The sequence below is a fragment of the Macaca nemestrina genome, chromosome 7 (assembly GCF_043159975.1).
Source record: "Macaca nemestrina isolate mMacNem1 chromosome 7, mMacNem.hap1, whole genome shotgun sequence".
Taxonomy (NCBI): domain Eukaryota; kingdom Metazoa; phylum Chordata; class Mammalia; order Primates; family Cercopithecidae; genus Macaca; species Macaca nemestrina.
Window position 1 is genome coordinate 146,890,791 of NC_092131.1, and position 17,074 is coordinate 146,907,864.

The 17,074-nt window shown below is 38.2% G+C and overlaps 1 protein-coding gene across 9 annotated transcripts in view; it reads left to right on the forward strand.

The window, feature by feature from the left end:
- Positions 1–17,074, forward strand: part of LOC105489977 (RAB27A, member RAS oncogene family) — an 88,603-nt gene that overhangs the window by 45,644 nt on the left and 25,885 nt on the right. For 8 of the 9 annotated variants that reach the window (XM_071066819.1, XM_071066818.1, XM_011755165.2 and 5 more), the window contains 2 exons: positions 12,150–12,324; positions 16,570–16,655. In XM_071066819.1, coding sequence (XP_070922920.1) covers positions 12,172–12,324; positions 16,570–16,655 — 239 coding nt within the window. In that variant the 5' untranslated portion in view covers positions 12,150–12,171. Of the gene's footprint in view, positions 1–8,815; positions 9,691–12,149; positions 12,325–16,569; positions 16,656–17,074 lie in introns of those variants that run through there. The other variant, XM_011755181.3, reaches the window with a different exon arrangement.

Here is a 17,074-nt window from a genome sequence, read left to right on the forward strand (position 1 = left end):
CAATGGCATATATTCTATGTTTGCTTTTCTTTTCTATTACCCTATATTTATAAAGCAAGAGGTACTTGTCACAAACTGTAAGTCCTATAAGACCCAGTGTTTTGATGCATTTACTTTCCATAAATCTCTATAAACATTCATATTCTGATCCTGGAAGAGCCTTGGGCAACAAATAATGTCTTTTGGGTAAATGAGTCAATGGTTTCCATAAATTAAAAAAAAAAGCCGATATCTCATTTGAGTCATTGACATTGGTCTTCCACAACCTCTTCTGCTTTCAGGAATCATTTCAATGCCCTCTTGTTTCCTAACATATAGTTGTTTGTGTTATTTGCCTACTGGGTTATGTTGGTCACCCACTGAGGTGATGGTAACATTTCAGAAATAGTTCATGGGTTTCTGGGCTATGACTGCTTACTTTTTCTTCATCCTGGTCTTTCTCTTTAAGAAAAATTATGAACATCTGGAAGATGCTTTTAAAAATGAGGTATGTTTTGGAAGCATTTAGAAATGTGTGTGTGTGTATATATGTATTATATGTATATATTTACATGTTATATATATGTGTATATACATGTGTATATGTTTATTACATGTAACTCCCGGGTTCAAGTAATTCTCTGCCTCAGTCTCCTGAGTAGCTGGGACTACAGGCTAATTTTTTTGTATTGTTAGTAAAGTCAGGGTTTTGCCATGTTGGTTTTGAACTCCTGACCTCAAGTGATCCGCCTGCCTTGGCCTCCCAAAGTGCTGGGGTTACAGGCATGAGCCACCATGCCCGACCTAGAAATGGATATTTAATTCAACACTATTTGCAGATAATTTTATTTTTTGTCTGAAGAACTTGCTATACTGGAATATCACCATCTGCTAGAAGCTGGTCTAGCAGTTTTCTAGCATTTGGTCTAAAAGTTTTCACTTTGTTTAAATGAGGGAAATGGAATATTCCTGTGTAGCAGGTGCATTTGTAAATATTAAGCCAAATGCTGTACACCTTAAAATCTCAACAGTTTCTAGCTGTGAACTTCTCTGCTGCCTCAACATCACTGTTAAGGATGGACTTATGTTATTATTATAAAACACTGTACTGATAGGAATGCACTTATGAATCTTAGGTTATAGGTGAATATAAAATGCAGTTATCTAATATTCTGAATTTAGATAAAATCCAACTCATCTTTTAATAAGAAACAAGGAAAAATCATATTCCTGTTTCCTTCTACTTTTCAAAGGTGTTAGATTTCCACTTCTCTACGCCTGAGATTTTGCACAAACAAGACAAGCTCTTTGTTTATAACGTCATTTTTTCCACTCTTGACATATTAGGGAGGGCAGGACCATATCTACACACATCTAGACCAGAAGTTGAGATGAGTAAACTGCACAGAAGACATAGGCTGTCTCCACTTATGGAAATGGGGTTCCTGCTATTGGGCACTATGCATCTTGCTTTTGAAGTGAAAGTAGCTGTGTTTCACCTCAGGGTGTAGGAATTGTAATGGGCTGTGAGAGTTGTGGCCAGGGCTCATTTGGTAAATACAAGTTGTCCCTACTCAAATATCTTGGTACATTATAAAATGCCTCTTCTATCCTGCCTCATGCCACGTGACTTCTCTTCCTTGCTTTTGGTGTCTCTGTTATGTGTTTCCTTCCAGAATGCCACGTATGGGTCCACAGTGGCATCGTTAAAAACAAAACAAACAAACAAAAAAATAAGAAAAGCCTACTGCTTTTAACGTTAAACATAAAAGCACTGATAAGCTTTATATTTCTATGCCAGTCATTTGTATATGAACATTTTCTCCAAACGAATCCCTGGACAAGGGGCTGTTAAATTATATGAAAGAACATGTGGTGTTGTAATTCACATAAATGCTGATGTTCTGTGCTACCCGAAAAGTGATAGTTGTATTCACCTGCTCCTGTTTCTCTGCAAAAATAATTTTACGCCGCAAGAACTGAAGTCCATAAGCTACATAGGAACACTCGAATATTTTATTAAACATTCTAAAAAATTAAAAATATTTTCAGATAAAACATTCTTTTTAATATACCTTATGTTTCTCTTTCTAAATATTTCTCCTCTTGAGCTCAGGAGTTTGAGACCAGCCTGGGCAGCATAGGGAGACCTCATCTTCCCACCTACAAGAAAAAAAAAAAAAGCTGGGCATGGTGTATGGTTTTGTGCACTGCTGTGGTCTCAGCTACATGGGAGGCTGTGACAGGAGGATCACATGAGCCCAGGAGGTTGAGGCTGTCTCTTTATTCTCTACTGAGCTTCATGTGTTTTTGTTTGTTTGTTTGTTTTGTTTTGTTTGTTTGTTGGCTTGGTTTTTGAGATGGAGACTCCCTCTGTCTCCCAGGCTGGAACGCAGTGGTGCCATCTCTGCTCACTGCGACCTCCACCTCCCAGGTTCAAGTGATTATCCTGCCTCAACCTCCCTGAGTAGCTGGGATTACAGGCACCCATCACCATGCCCAGCCATTTGTATTTTTGTATTTTTAGTAGAGATGGGGTTTCACCATGTTGACCAGGCTGGTCTCAAACTCCTGACCTCAAGTGATCCGCCCATCTCAGCCTCCCAAAGTGCTGGGATTACAGGTGTGAGCCACCATGCCCATCTGAGCTTCACCTTTTTATTCCTTTTGCATGTTTATTCCTTTTGCATCTTTGTGAAACATCTGACTTGGGATATGAATTTTGATGTCATGTTGTGTTATGTTTATGAGAGAAGCTTAAAATGTTCAGAAAGATTGGCTTATTTGAAAACCCAAAGGCAGGTATAGTCATTGGGAGAAGTTAGACTGGGGCATGGCTAAAACCATAAGGTCTAAGGTAGGCAAGGAGTAAGAGATGCATTTTCCACATTGAGTATAACTGAGTTGGATCCCCATTGTGTGCTGGCACCCAGCATATAGTAAGCATTCAATCAATATTTATTGAATGAAGGAAAAAGATAGAGGGTCAGAAGTATCCTTACAGAGACATGATGTCAGAGAAAATAAAGTCTCGCTGTGTTGCCCAGGCTGTAGTGCAATGGTGCGATCTCGATGTGATTCTCCTGCCTCAGCCTCCAAAGAAGCTGGGATTACAGGTGCCCACCACCACGCCCAGCTAATTTTTTGTATTTTTAGTAGAGATGGGGTTTCACCATGTTGGCCGGGATGGTCTCGAACTCCTTACTTTAGGTGATCCACCCGCCTTGGCCTCCCAAAGTGCTGGGATTACAGGTGTGAGTTGCTGCACCCAGCCTAAAATAATCTTATTTGAGAGGAAAATACTAAGGGACTGAGCAATTCTACAGGGAAATGGAAAATTTCATGATTACTCTGCTTGCTTTTCATTTTGAAACCATAGGAAAGAAAGATGATTTATGAGGTATGGTACAAGTATCAAGAAGAGTTTTTTGTTGTTGTTGTTTTGTTTTTTTCTTGGATTTGCAATGACCAACAAGAAGCAGACAAGCTCCCAATTTATGACTTCTCTCCTTGGCAGAGCATATCAGGAGGAAGGGCTTCTTGACAGAGGGGCTCTGAGGACAGAAGTACAGATCCCTCAACCCAACCTCTGTAACAGCCCAAGCCTTAATCGTAAAGCAGTTTATCACTGCTATAACTGCTGGCACTGAAGAAAACTTTTGCTTCTTGAATTCAAGAAGCTATAACTGAGGTTTCTCGCTCTGAAGGAAGGAATACAGACAGACGAAAAAATACGCATACATGACTGAAATTTAGGAGACTTGAGATCTAGACTAGCCCCATATCTAACTGGTTTATTTCAGACTATTCATTTGCCTTCTCTGGGTTTCAGTTTCCTCTTCTGGAAATTAGAGCATTCAACTCATGGGTACTCCTAGGTCTGAAATTACCAAAAACCACCCAGATACAACTCATTCTTAGATTGGAATGCCAAAGTAGATTTTGTGATGGGTAGGGCACCCCAAAGTCATTGTATTTACATTGAATTTCTTTCTATGATTTTTCTGAAGGTTCAGGTACTGGTTACATTAAGAATAGGTTATAAAATTACATGCCTTGCTAATAAAGAACTTGGTGAAACTATTAGTAGTATTGTTAATAAGTTTCAATTATTGAACACTTAGCACAGGACAAACAATGTGCTAAAAGCTTTCTGTGGGTTATCTCACTTAGTCCTTAAAACAACTCAGTGAGATTAGTACTGTTATTATCTCCATTTTACAGTTGAAAGAATAAGGCTTAGTTTAAAAAACTTGGATCAGGTCCTACAAAGTAGAAAAGTCAGAATCTGAACTCAAGCCTATTTGCCATCACACTGAGAAAACATCACTCTCTATATAGTATGAGTCTGGTCCAGACATGAAGTTCTTTTTAAGGATAATGAGCAGATAAAATAAAATCAAGTATATTTATTACATGTAGTTGTTCAGTTAATATTATTCCTCCCCTTGCTTTTGCTCTGCACTAAATATGAGTAATAGAGGGAAAATTTGGCTTTCAAAAGATGGCTGACCTGTCTGGAGTAGTTTTAGAATGATTCTTCCTAATAGTAGGGGATCCTAAGGTTGGAGTCTATGATTGACTTTAATATGACACTTCATGGAAAATCCAGGCTGTGATATGTCTGTGTGTGTGTGTAGGAAAGACAGAAAGAGAGGGAGAAATAGAACTAGATATTTTCCCTTTGCTCTTAACTAAATCTACTCTCTTCTATCTTGTTTCCTAAAAAAAAGCTTAAAAAGTATTTTTGAAAACACTTAAAATTTTTTTAAGTGCTTTTTTCCTTCAACTTTTATTTTAAGTTCGGGGGTACATGTGCAGTTATTTTTATTTATTAAAAAATTTTATTTAAAATGGGATGTTAATCTGTTGCCCAGGCTGCTGTGTAGTGATGTGATCATATCTTACTGCAGCCTTGAACTCCTGAGCTTAAGCAATCCTCCTGCCTCAGCCTCCCAAGCAAGTAGCTAGAACTACAGGCTAATGCTACCACACCTGCCTAATTTTTTATTTATATATATATATATATGTGTACATATATATATATATATATATATTTTTTTTTTTTTTTTTTTCTTTAAGAGATAGGTCTTACTAGTCGCCTGGGCTAGTCTTGAACTCCTGACCTCAAGCTATCCTTTTGCCTCAGCCTCCTCAGTCACTGGTATTACAGGTGAAAATATGTTTTATTTTAAAAATAAGGAAGATGATAGACTTTCTCTCACCGGGCAATTAACACCACATAGTACATGTTGAGGAAGTGGGTGTTCCTTGCTTTCTATTGTTAATCTGATGATAGTGAGGGTGGAGAGCACTTTGAAAAAATATTTGTATAAGGAGGAGAGAGAGAAGTGAGCTGAATAAGAAAGTCTTTTGCGTATCCCAAATTAAGGTCATTCTTGGCTTTTTAGAAGACATTTCCTTGAGGTAGACAGCACTTTTTTCAAGAAGGTACAGAGTTTAAATATGTAACCTTGGCTTCAGATACTCTTAGCACATCCTTATTTTTAAAAATTAATTTTCAGTTTAGGGGTTCAGTGTACTTTCTTATACTTCTAGGAAAGAAAAGATCATTGCCTGCATATTGACCCTTGGAAGCCAGATTGCTGGATGCTGCTGCTGCTCATAGCAGCTAATACTTACATAGGACTTACTATATGTCCTGTCCACTGTTCCAAACTTCGTGTGTATACCCTAGCTCAATCCTCACAATAGCCCTCAGAAATAGCTTTATTATTGTGCTTCATTAAGTCTCAAATATATTGATGATGCATTCTTGACCTTGCTAGAAGATGCTAACAAAAGACTTTCACACAACTGTATGTCTAGTGACACCTGATTTATAATAGCAATTGCAAGATGTCTTGGGTTGTAAGACTGAAATGTAAGATGCACCCCAGTTTTAAAGAAGTTAAAATAAGAAAGCATGTTAGAATTGATAAAATAGAATCTCATTCCTATTTTACAGACGAGGAGCCCAAGACAAAAGAGATTAAATAAATTTTCGAAAGTTACGTGACTGGACTCAAATACAGGTGGCTTGGTTGTAGAGTTTCTGCCTTTAACCTCCATGTTTTTCTCCTGTCAACAATACACTGGAATTGAGCCTATGCTAATATGTGGGGAGACTGGCCAAGACCCAGTTACTTATGCCCTCGTTGCGGCACTCATGATAGAACAGCCCCAGATCTTTCTGAGGGAGACAGTGTATATGCTATGTACAACTTGCCTCTAGGGCAGTGATGAGGATTGTTGTACTAATGTGTGTAAAGTGCTTGACATGTGGGCATCTGACCTAGGCTTCAGATACATTTTCAACAAGAGAGTGTCACAGGGAAGTCCTTCTGAAATGGCTTCCCAAACCTCAGTAGGCTGGAGTACAAGCAGGAAATGTTGAGTGTACAATGTTGTTTGGGTGCCACCAATGTCAAATTCTGGTACTATGTGTTCTCACTGTTTCCCTTTGTCCTCTGAAATGCCGACACAAAAACCATTTACATTATTAGATATCTGTATTTGAGGAGTGGAGTATTTTCTTCCTGGAAAACAGGCCCTAGGAATACCACTCAGGACTTGAGTAATAAATTAAAAAAAATTATTTATATGAAAATCTACCATCAATTGAGACTTAACATTAAGTTGTCTTCACCTAGTAGTGATAAGTAGTGATGAGAAAACCAGGTAAGGGATTGCAAGATGGAGTTGGGAGTATAGTCTGCTATGGACTAGAATGATTTTCTGCTGAAAGATGGGGTAATTCCATTAACTCCAGGCTTTCACTAATTGGACTGCAAGCTCAGATAAGAAGGCTGCCACCCTGAACACCATGCCCAAACCTTGAAAGATCTGTTATTTTGAAAACCTGCCTGCCCCCAACTCCCTTTATTTCTCTGAAATTTCCTTATTCTTTGGAATTCTGGTCTCTGTTAACCCAGACCAGCCTGGTCAGTGTGATCAATTTTGGACAAACTCTAGACAGCATCCAAATTTGCTGAAGGTTTTCCCCAATTGAAGTCTTCATTGCTGGGTCATGGGTGAATGTTTTTCTGCCGGGTCTTTGAGGTAAGATGGGAGGTGAATTCTCAACCCAGGAAGCCTGTGTCACTCATCACATCTTTCCCTGTTATCTGTCGTCATCTCCTATGTCAGTGCTCCTTTCTCCCAATCCTTTACTGTCCTCGAACACATACATGCTGTTCGAGTGTGGCGATACAGTATGTAATGGTGGAGATACATTTTTGGATACAGAATACCTACAAATGAGGTAATTTAAAAATAGAATTTGAAGTTTGTTGGTTTGGCACAAGTTTTAAGCACCACACTGTTGTTTTTGGTGCTTCCGACTGTCATTTTACATTTCTAGTTTTGAACTGTTGGGACATCTGAAATTAATTTGAAACATTTCAGACTGTTTTGAACCAGTCTATATCAGTCTAAACAAATAAGAACAATTTTATAGATAACTGTAGTTATCAAACTAGTTTCTAGCAGTTTAATAGAGTTTGAGCAAGTGTGACTCAATTGAAAGTAGATTTAATTTGTCAGCAGAGTTTGATCCAGTAAAATATACTCAGAACCAACTAAAACTTATAGGAGCCTGTCAGAACCTGCATGTCCAAGTCAGAGCCTATTTGAGCTAGCTAAAACCAGTCTGAAGCAATTAAAGCTAATTACAATGAGACTCCAATAATTTTGGTTAGATATATCAGGTTTTAGCCAGAGTCAGAAAGTAGTTTTGTAGGAGAACCTCTTTTAACTCACCCTAAAATAATATGAACAAGATTCTTTTGAACAACTATGAACTTGCTGAAATGGATGGGTGTATTTTATATGGATTTGAACCTGTTTTAAAGTTGATCAGGACTCTTTTGAAATAAACATATCTTTATTAAATGAATTGCAAATGGTTAGAACCAGCTAAAAAAGATCAGAATTAGTTTGAAAGTGATCTTTGTGGCCGGGCGCGGTGGCTCAAGCCTGTAATCCCAGCACTTTGGGAGGCCGAGACGGGCGGATCACGAGGTCAGGAGATCGAGACCATCCTGGCTAATACGGTGAAACCCCGTCTCTACTAAAAATACAAAAAACTAGCCGGGCGAGGTGGCGGGCGCCTGTGGTCCCAGCTACTCGGGAGGCTGAGGCAGGAGAATGGCGGGAACCCGGGAGGCGGAGCTTGCAGTGAGCTGAGGTCCGGCCACTGCACTCCAGCCCGGTGACAGAGCGAGACTCCGTCTCAAAAAAAAAAAAAAAAAAAAAAAAAAAAAAAAAAAGAAAGTGATCTTTGTTAACTCAGCCGACCACTTTGAACCAGTGAGCAATACTTTGTGCTAGAAAAACATGTTTTAAGCTGGCCAGAGTCAATTTGAAAATTGTTCTAGGTCTTCAGACTCAGTCTGAATGTCCACAATGGAGACAATAAGTGAGCTAACAGTTAAGTACCCAGTATATGCCAACCATTGTGCTGGGCATTCCATAAACGGTATCTCATTGAATCCTCAGAACAATGGTGTGAGGTGTAGTATGTATTCTTTTTTATAGAACAGAAACCTGGAAATCTAAGGCTCAGAGACATCCAAGTAATTGGTATCTGGGAGATTTGGGATTTCAAACCCAGCTCTGCTTGATTTTATGAGTTTCCTATTAGGTTACCTTGTAAAATACCATACTAGTGGTCACTTTAAAGCCCAATATTGCATTTGTAACAAAAATGAGTAACGGACATGAAGCTTGGGGTAGAACAGACATTGGACTTGGAACTAGGAGATCTAGATTCCAGATTGTGCAAATCAGTCTGCTTCTCTGGGTTCTGTTTTATCCTTTAGAAAACTGAACCCAGAGAGTGGAAGATCTGAACATTTATTTTCAGATCAAGAAAGCAGATAATTGTCTTAAAGATACAATCTGAAAAGTGCGAACTATGATTAATATTGATGGTGGTATCTATACTTTCAGTTTGCGGTATTTGGTTTGTTAATAGTCCCTTTATGATTACTTGGCCACTATTGCTATTGCGAATAGAAAACAAAACTCATGAAGATCACTTGTAGACTTACATGTGTGATTATCCATGGAAATGAAACACATTAAAGATAGTTTAAGTCTTTGAATTCCACTTAAGTGGGTTTAGAGAATTCTAGAATATGATGCCATTAGTGACAGCATTTTTTCATGTACCTTAAGTGATATAAAAAACATAGTTATACCAACTTTTTTTTTCAAATTAAAAATAAAGAGGAAATAAGGTAGCCACAGTGTCTTCTTGCATCATTCTCACTGCAGGATCGGTATTGTTTTCTGCTGCTCCATTCAGTTTGAGGGGAAGCCCCCAAATGAGTCAACATTATCTGGACTTGCTTTTCAATTCTTAGCTCTTATTTCCAATAACTTAGAGCCAGGTGTGATGCTGTGATGTGGCATGCCATAATGTTGACGTCCAAGTTGTCGGTTTTTGGAGAGGAATTCTGTTATATGTCATTAATACTGGTGACCTACACTTGCAAATACCCAACTATAGAGATAGGTAAGGCATCATCTGTGAAGTGTCACTCTTTATGGTGTGCAAATAGAATTTTGAATGTTTGTAGAGGCTCTGCCCTTATCCACGGGCTGACCATACCTGAAACGTGAGGTTGCAGATCTGCACTGAAGCACTCTGAGGAAACACCCTGCAGTGGCTCTTGGGGCTCAGCATTCAGGAGTTTTCAGCATAAGGTGAGTCACCAAGTTGAGGATAGGGTAAGGGAGGCAACATTGAAAACCAGTCAGTATTCTTGTCTGAGTTTTTATTAATTTTATGGATACATAGAAATAGTCCTATAGGAAGCACTGAGTATGGCAGCCAAGTTTCTGGATATGGGGCTGGGTAAAAAGGATATAATGCCAGGACTCAGTAGCATCTAATGCAGGACATCTGGCATGTATATAGATAGATAAATATGTATGTTTTTGAATAGTCATGTAGAGTTGTCAGTGTTAATGAGATAGTTATTTTTATGATTTTCAGGAGAGTTTGTTGGCATTGGGGAGAATGGAGAGAGGTTGGTTAATGTGTACAAGCATACGGTTAGATGGAAATAATAAGTTCTAATGTTCAACAGTAGACTAGGGTGACTATAGTTAACAAAAATGTATTGTGTATTTCAAAATAGCTAGAAGAGAGTACTTGAAATGTTCTCAATGCATAGAAATGATAAATACTCGAGGTAATAAATACCCTAAATACCTTGATCATTACATTCTGTGCATGTAACATTGTGTTGATGTGATCATTACATTCTATGCATGTAACAAAATATTACATGTACCCCATAAAAATGTACAAATATTATGTATCAATAAAATTTTAATAAAAAAGTAAACCTTCCCTGGAGAGAGATCCCATTTCTAGTTGGACTGATATTTTGGTTTTGAATCTATTTAGAGGGTAAAAACAAATCATGAAAAGTGCTGATTGCAAAGAACTAAAAAATAGCCATGGTTAGGTATTGCTGATATAAATGAATTTTTCTTCCTTAAGGTAGACTTTTGTTTTAGTCAGTATTGAAGAGCTGAATTTTTAGCAGTTCTTGATAGAATACCCAGGTAAATATAGGTAAGCGAGCCCTTGGTTGTGGGACTATGGTCTCTGAGCAGTGACTGTTTAAATCTGGAACTCAGTTCCCAAGTGAGCAGTGATATTCCAAAGAAGTCTGACATAACATGTAGTACATATTAATAGTAATATGTAAGGAAGCAGGGAGTAAATTTACTTGTGAAATAACAGTGTCTTTGAAGGAACTGTAATAACATGTGAAAATGAATAGAATAAATGAAATTGCCTAGATGTCCATGTAAAAAGAGAGAAAAGGCAAGGTTCTAGCACTAGGAGACTTTGTTTCTTTCTTTTTTAAAATTTCCATAGGTTTTTGGGGGAACAGGTGGTGTTTGGTTACATGAGTAAGTTCTTTAGTGGTGATTTCTGAGATTTTGAAGGACCCATCACCCAAGCAGTGTACACTGTATTCAATCTGTAGTCTTTTATCCCTCACCCCCCTCCCACTCTTTCCAATGAGTCCCCAAAGTCCATTGTATCATTCTTATGCCTTTACATCCTCATAGCTTCACTCTCATTTATGAGTGAGAACATATGATGTTTGGTTTTCCATTCCTGAGTTACTTCACTTAGAATAATGGTCTTCAATTTCATCCAGATTTCTGTGAATGCCATCATTTCATTCTTTTTTGTGGCTGAGTAGTGTTCCATGGTGTGTGTGTGTATATGTATATGTGTGTGTGTGTATATGTGTGTGTATATATGTGTGTGTGTGTGTGCATATATATCTCTCTCTGTGTGTGTGTGTGTATATATATATATATATATCTCACAATTTCTTTTTCTGCTCATTGATTGGTGAGCATTTGGACTGGTTCCTTATTTTTGCAATTGCAAATTGTAGCACTAGGAGACTTTGAAAAAGGAGGGGAAATTGGAACCACTTGTACTCTAACAATTACTGTTATTCCTTGTAACATTCTCCTTCCTCTATTTTTCTTGTATTAGTTTTTATTCTATATAGTCTGCAGATAAGACTTAGTGACTGTTACGTTCTTGTTGATTATCATTCTCACTTGAAATTTTTGTCCTATTTTGATACTATAATATGTATGTTTTTATTTTTATTTTTATTTATTTTTTTATTTTGAGACGGAGTTTCGCTCTTGTTGCCCAGGCTGGAGTGCAATGGCGCAATCTTGGCTCACCACAACCTCCACCTCCCAGGTTCAAGCGATTCTCCTGCTTCAGCCTCCTGAGTAGCTGGGATTATAGGGATGCACCACCACGCCCGGCTAATTTTTGTATTTTGTAGAGATGGGGTTTCTCCATGTTGGTCAGGCTGGTGTCGAACTCCCGACTTCCGGTGATCCGCCTGCCTTGGCCTCCCAAAGTGCTGGGATTACATATATGTTAAATTAAAACTACACTGTTAATTACTATTTCAATAGCTTCTCATCTAGCTAGTTATTGGGTCTTCAAGGATGGTGACCAATATGTATGTAACCCTCTTTTCATACAACCCGTAGACATACAGGTTAACATTAGGTGTTAAGCTGAATATTGTCATCATTTTTTAAATGGATAATTAATGTTTTCTAATGGATTTTAATTAAAAAAATTTGTGTGTATTTTACAGGTGAACCACTGAGTTCTTCATTATGTCTGATGGAGATTATGATTACCTCATCAAGTTTTTAGCTTTGGGAGACTCTGGCGTAGGGAAGACCAGTGTACTTTACCAATATACAGATGGTAAATTTAACTCCAAATTTATCACAACAGTGGGCATTGATTTCAGGGAAAAGAGAGTGGTAAGTTCTGTATCCTTCTGTGTAAAAATGTAATCTTTGAGTCAACATTTGCTGGTCTGTTTAGTTTACTTTGTAGGAATTAGGAGGACAAAGGTCGGGATCTGAAATTAAAAGGTACGTAGGAAAGTGAGTTATATTCAATCCAGGCAACATGATTGAAAAGGTTGTGCTGACAACATTTCATATAAAACCAGGCAGACAAAGTGGAAGTAGACAGTTCTTTAAAATGTCACCTTGGTACTCTTTTGGCTTGTGTCTTCTCTTCTGGACTCCAATAGTTATTTGTCTACCTTTGTCTTGAAGCCTGCCAGCCACTTTGCCCCTCATACTCTTGTTTTATGGGCTGTATCTTCCACCTTTGGTATCTTATTATTTTTAATGGCATTTCTCCTAATAAAATCTCAGCAATTCTGCATGGAATACTAACTGGCAGAACTCATCACTGCTGCCAGGAGGGTGAGGTTGGAGTAGGAATGGGGAATGCCAGTAGTGAATGTGATGTTCTGCAGAATGTTAAAGAGAGAAGCTTTTATTTACTTATTTTTTTAAGGACTTTAAGACTGAAAGTTATTCTAGTGTTGGAGGGGAAGGCAGAAGGTCATTGTGTCACAGTTGCAGATGAGGAAAGACGGCCTTCTCCTTAGATTACATTTGTTGCTGAAAAATCCATTGTTAGCATGAAGCAGGTAAACAAGTGGTCAGGAAATTAATGACAAAGGTCCTTTAATGGATCACATTCTGTCAGGGGGGAAAGGTCCCTGGCTTTTAGGACAGAAGAACGTTCTCTTTTGCCCATTCTAGGTCTTTTATTCTACTACCAGAGAGTCTTATAGAGATTAAGACCCACTGAATAACAATAGGGCCCTAATGAAATTTTTAGTATTGACGTCTAGTTGATAGAATCTGTATATATGTATGTGATTATTTTTGTTGGTTACTTATTTTATAACTTAAAAAATAGATTTGTTGAGATATAATTCACAAGATAAGGAAATCCATCCATCTAAAGTATAAAAATTGAGTGGTTTTTAGTATATTTGGAGTTGTGTGGCTATCACAGCCATTGAATTTTGGAATAGTTTCTTTGTTTTTTTTTTTTTTTTTTTGAGACGGAGTCTCGCTCTGTCGCCCAGGCTGGAGTGCAGTAGCCGGATCTCAGCTCACTGCAAGCTCCGCCTCCCGGGTTTACGCCATTCTCCGGCCTCAGCCTCCCGAGTAGCTGGGACTACAGGCACCCGCCACCACGCCCGGCTAGTTTTTTTTTTTTTGTATTTTTAGTAGAGACGGGGTTTCACTGTGTTAGCCAGGATGGTCTCGATCTCCTGACCTCGTGATCCGCCCGTCTCGGCCTCCCAAAGTGCTGGGATTACAGGCTTGAGCCACCGCGCCCGGCCTGGAATAGTTTCATACCTCATACCTATTAGCAGACATTCCTCTTTCTACCTCCCCTTAGCCACCAGGAGTTTTCTATCTGGCTTCTGCACACGTCATATAAATGGAATAATATATGGCCTTTTGTGTCTGGCGTCTTACACTTAGCCTGATGTTTCCAAGGATCTTCCATGTTGTAGCGTGTATCAGGACTTCATTACTTATGATGGCTACATAATACTCTTTTGTATTGATACACCATTTTGTTTATCCATTTGTCTGTTGATAGATATTGTATTCTTTTTCTATTTTCTAGTGTATCATTTTAATTCCTTTTTTAAATTATATATTTTTGAGTTCTTTTTTAATAGTTCCTTTGGGGATTACAATTATTTTAATTTTTCACAATCTAATTTTGATTAATAGCAACTTAATTTTAATACTGTGTAAAACTTTGCTCTTATATGGCTCTGTTTTCTCCCCTTGTTTTGTGCCATTATTGCTATACAAATGACATCTTTCTACATCGTGTGCCCATCATCAACACAGCTTTACAATTATTGCTGTATGCAGTTAATTTTTCTTATCTTATCTTTTTTTTTTTTTGAGACAGGGTCTTTGTTGCTCAGGCTGGAGTGCAGTGGTGAGATCTCGGCTCACTGCAACCTCTGCCTCCCAGGTTCAAGCAATTCTCCTGCCTCAGTCTCCCAAGTAGCTAGGATTACAGGCACTCGCCACCATGCCCAGCTAATTTTTTATGTTTTTAGTAGTGCTGAGATTTTGCCATGTTGGCCAGGCTGGTCTTGAACTCCTGGCCTCCAGTGATCTACCCATCTTAGCCTCCCAAAGTGCTGGGGGATGACAGGCGTGAGCCATCACTCCCAGCCTGCAGTTAAATTTTAATCTGGTGGAGGAAAAGGGCGACAAAGGAAAAAACGTTTATACTGTTTTTTATATTTACCATGCAGTTACATTTTTACTGGCGCTCATTATTTCTTTGTGTGGATTTAAGTTACTGTCTAGTGTCCTCTCAGCTCAGTCTTGAGAGTTGTCTTTAGTATTTCTTGTAGGGCAGGTCTGCTAGAGATGACTTTTCTCGGTTTTGTCTTAATTTATCCTTTAATTTTAGAGGACAGCTATGTTACTGATTTTTAAGTTCTTTGAATATATTTATAATTCCTGATGTAAAGTCTTTGTCTGATAAGTTTAACATCTGGGCCTTCTCAGGAATAATTTCTATTAGTTGCTTTTTTCCTGTGCGTGAGCCATCCTTTCCTGTTTCTTTGTGTGTCTTACAAGTTTTGCTGAAAACTGGACATTTAAAATAATGTGTCTATTCCAGGATTCTTTCCCCTACCTGGGTTTCTTGTTTTTACTGCATATTTATTTGTTTTTGTTGTTGCTGTTTGTTTGTTTGATAATGTTTCTAGGATAATTCTGCAAAATCTGTATTCTTTGTAGGCAGCTACTGAAGTCTCTGCTCAATGAACTTAGTGGACAGCTAATGAGTGGACGAAGTTTATTAAATTCCTTGAACCAATAAGTCTCTTAGCTTTTTCTGAGAGTCTCTGTGTGTTTGTTGGGGTATGTGTTTAATACGACTGCAGGCAGTTTACAACTCTGCCTTAGCTTTTATTTTCTGCCTGAGAAGAACCTCAAAGTCAGTCAGAAGTGAGAGATTAGGACCTTTTTAGATATTTCCTGGGCATTTATAGAGCCCTGCCCATGAACATGGCCTTATAGCTTCCAAGAAATATTTGGGAGCATTATAGAAATCTCATTTTCTGTTTTTAAATTTTGTTTTGTTGTTGTTGTTGTTGTTAGAATTTTGTTAGCCCTAACTGGTATTGCTACCTCTGGTAGCTGTGATGTTAAATAAATTACTGCTAATAGTTTTCAACAAATGCCCTTGGGGATAGGGCTGTTCTCAAAGAGCAAGCTTTGAGTGAGGTCAAATAAAAACAAAGCTGGGGCATGGAGCTTTCCAAGGGGCTTCCTGACAATTTTTCTCAGTATGGGACTTTTAGGGAGCTCCAAACCTATTGTGCCTCCGCTGTCCACAGTGGTGGCTAGGCTGATGTTTTCACAACTACCACATTTGTGCAAGTGGTTTTTAAGTCTTCTAAAAGCTGGGGCAAGGTAAAAAAACACCTCAAAGCTTACTGTTTTTACTGATATTCAGCTGTTTTTCTTGAATAAATGCTCCTTGGAATGTTGCAAGTCTTTGTTAATTTCTGGAGTACTGAAAAAGTTGATGTGGACAATTTTTACCAGTGTTTTTGTTGCTATTGTAGAGGAAGAAATTTTTAACGGTCCAGGGTGGGAGCTAAACAGTAGGTACGCATGGACATAAAGACAGAAACAGTAGACACTAGGGTCTCCAAAAGGGGGAAGGGAGCAAGACAGGGGCTGAAAAACTACTTACTGGGTACTACGTTCACTGTTTGGGTGATGAGTTCAATAAATGCTCAAACCCCAGCACTATGCAATCTATGTCACAATCCTGCACGTGTACCCCCTGGTTAAACCAACAAAAAAGATGAGATTGGAAAAAGCCATAGAAATGTAATATTTCCTGAAACTAGTGACCCAAGAGAACTTTGAGGAAAGATAAGCTAATTATATTATATTTTATACGTTATTTTTTATACATATTTTACAATCTATTTATAAAATATATACATATATTTCAGTATAACTTATTACATTACCTGGATATAATTATTTGACATAAATACAAACGTGGTTGTATTCCATATGGGATTCTCTTTGGAAGTTTAGATGCCTTAGGGATTTGTACTGAATAAAAAGGTGAGAAGGGTTCACTGGTGTCAGAAGTTCTCTTTTATTTTCTCTTTCACTTTGCTGTTTTAGGTGTACAGAGCCAATGGGCCGGATGGAGCCATTGGCAGAGGCCAGAGAATCCACCTGCAGTTGTGGGACACAGCAGGGCAGGAGAGGTATGAGATCTTCAGTTATGTGCTCCTTACCGAAGGGAAGGGAGAAATAGTTACATTCTTTAAACAGTGACCTGAGCAGGAAAAAGCCAGCCTATTCATTGGTTTGTACTTGGATAAAGAATGCTGCCAAATTAGCAGGAAATTTGTCAGTCTGAGATGAGAATGGTGGCTTTATTTCATACAGGGTCAAAGGAGAGGTTAGGATTCTTACTTGGGGACTTTTTTCTTTTCCTTCTTTTAATTTTTTGACATAGACACTTTGCTCCATTTCCTTTTGCTGTTTACTCAACCACAAGAAAGTGGCCAAGTTACATGCGTTATTCTTACCTGATTGTTGAAACCTAGTGGGAAATCTGGTTGGAATTAATTCATATGACCAGAGAATACTTGACCAAAATAAGCCACATCAAATCTTGATA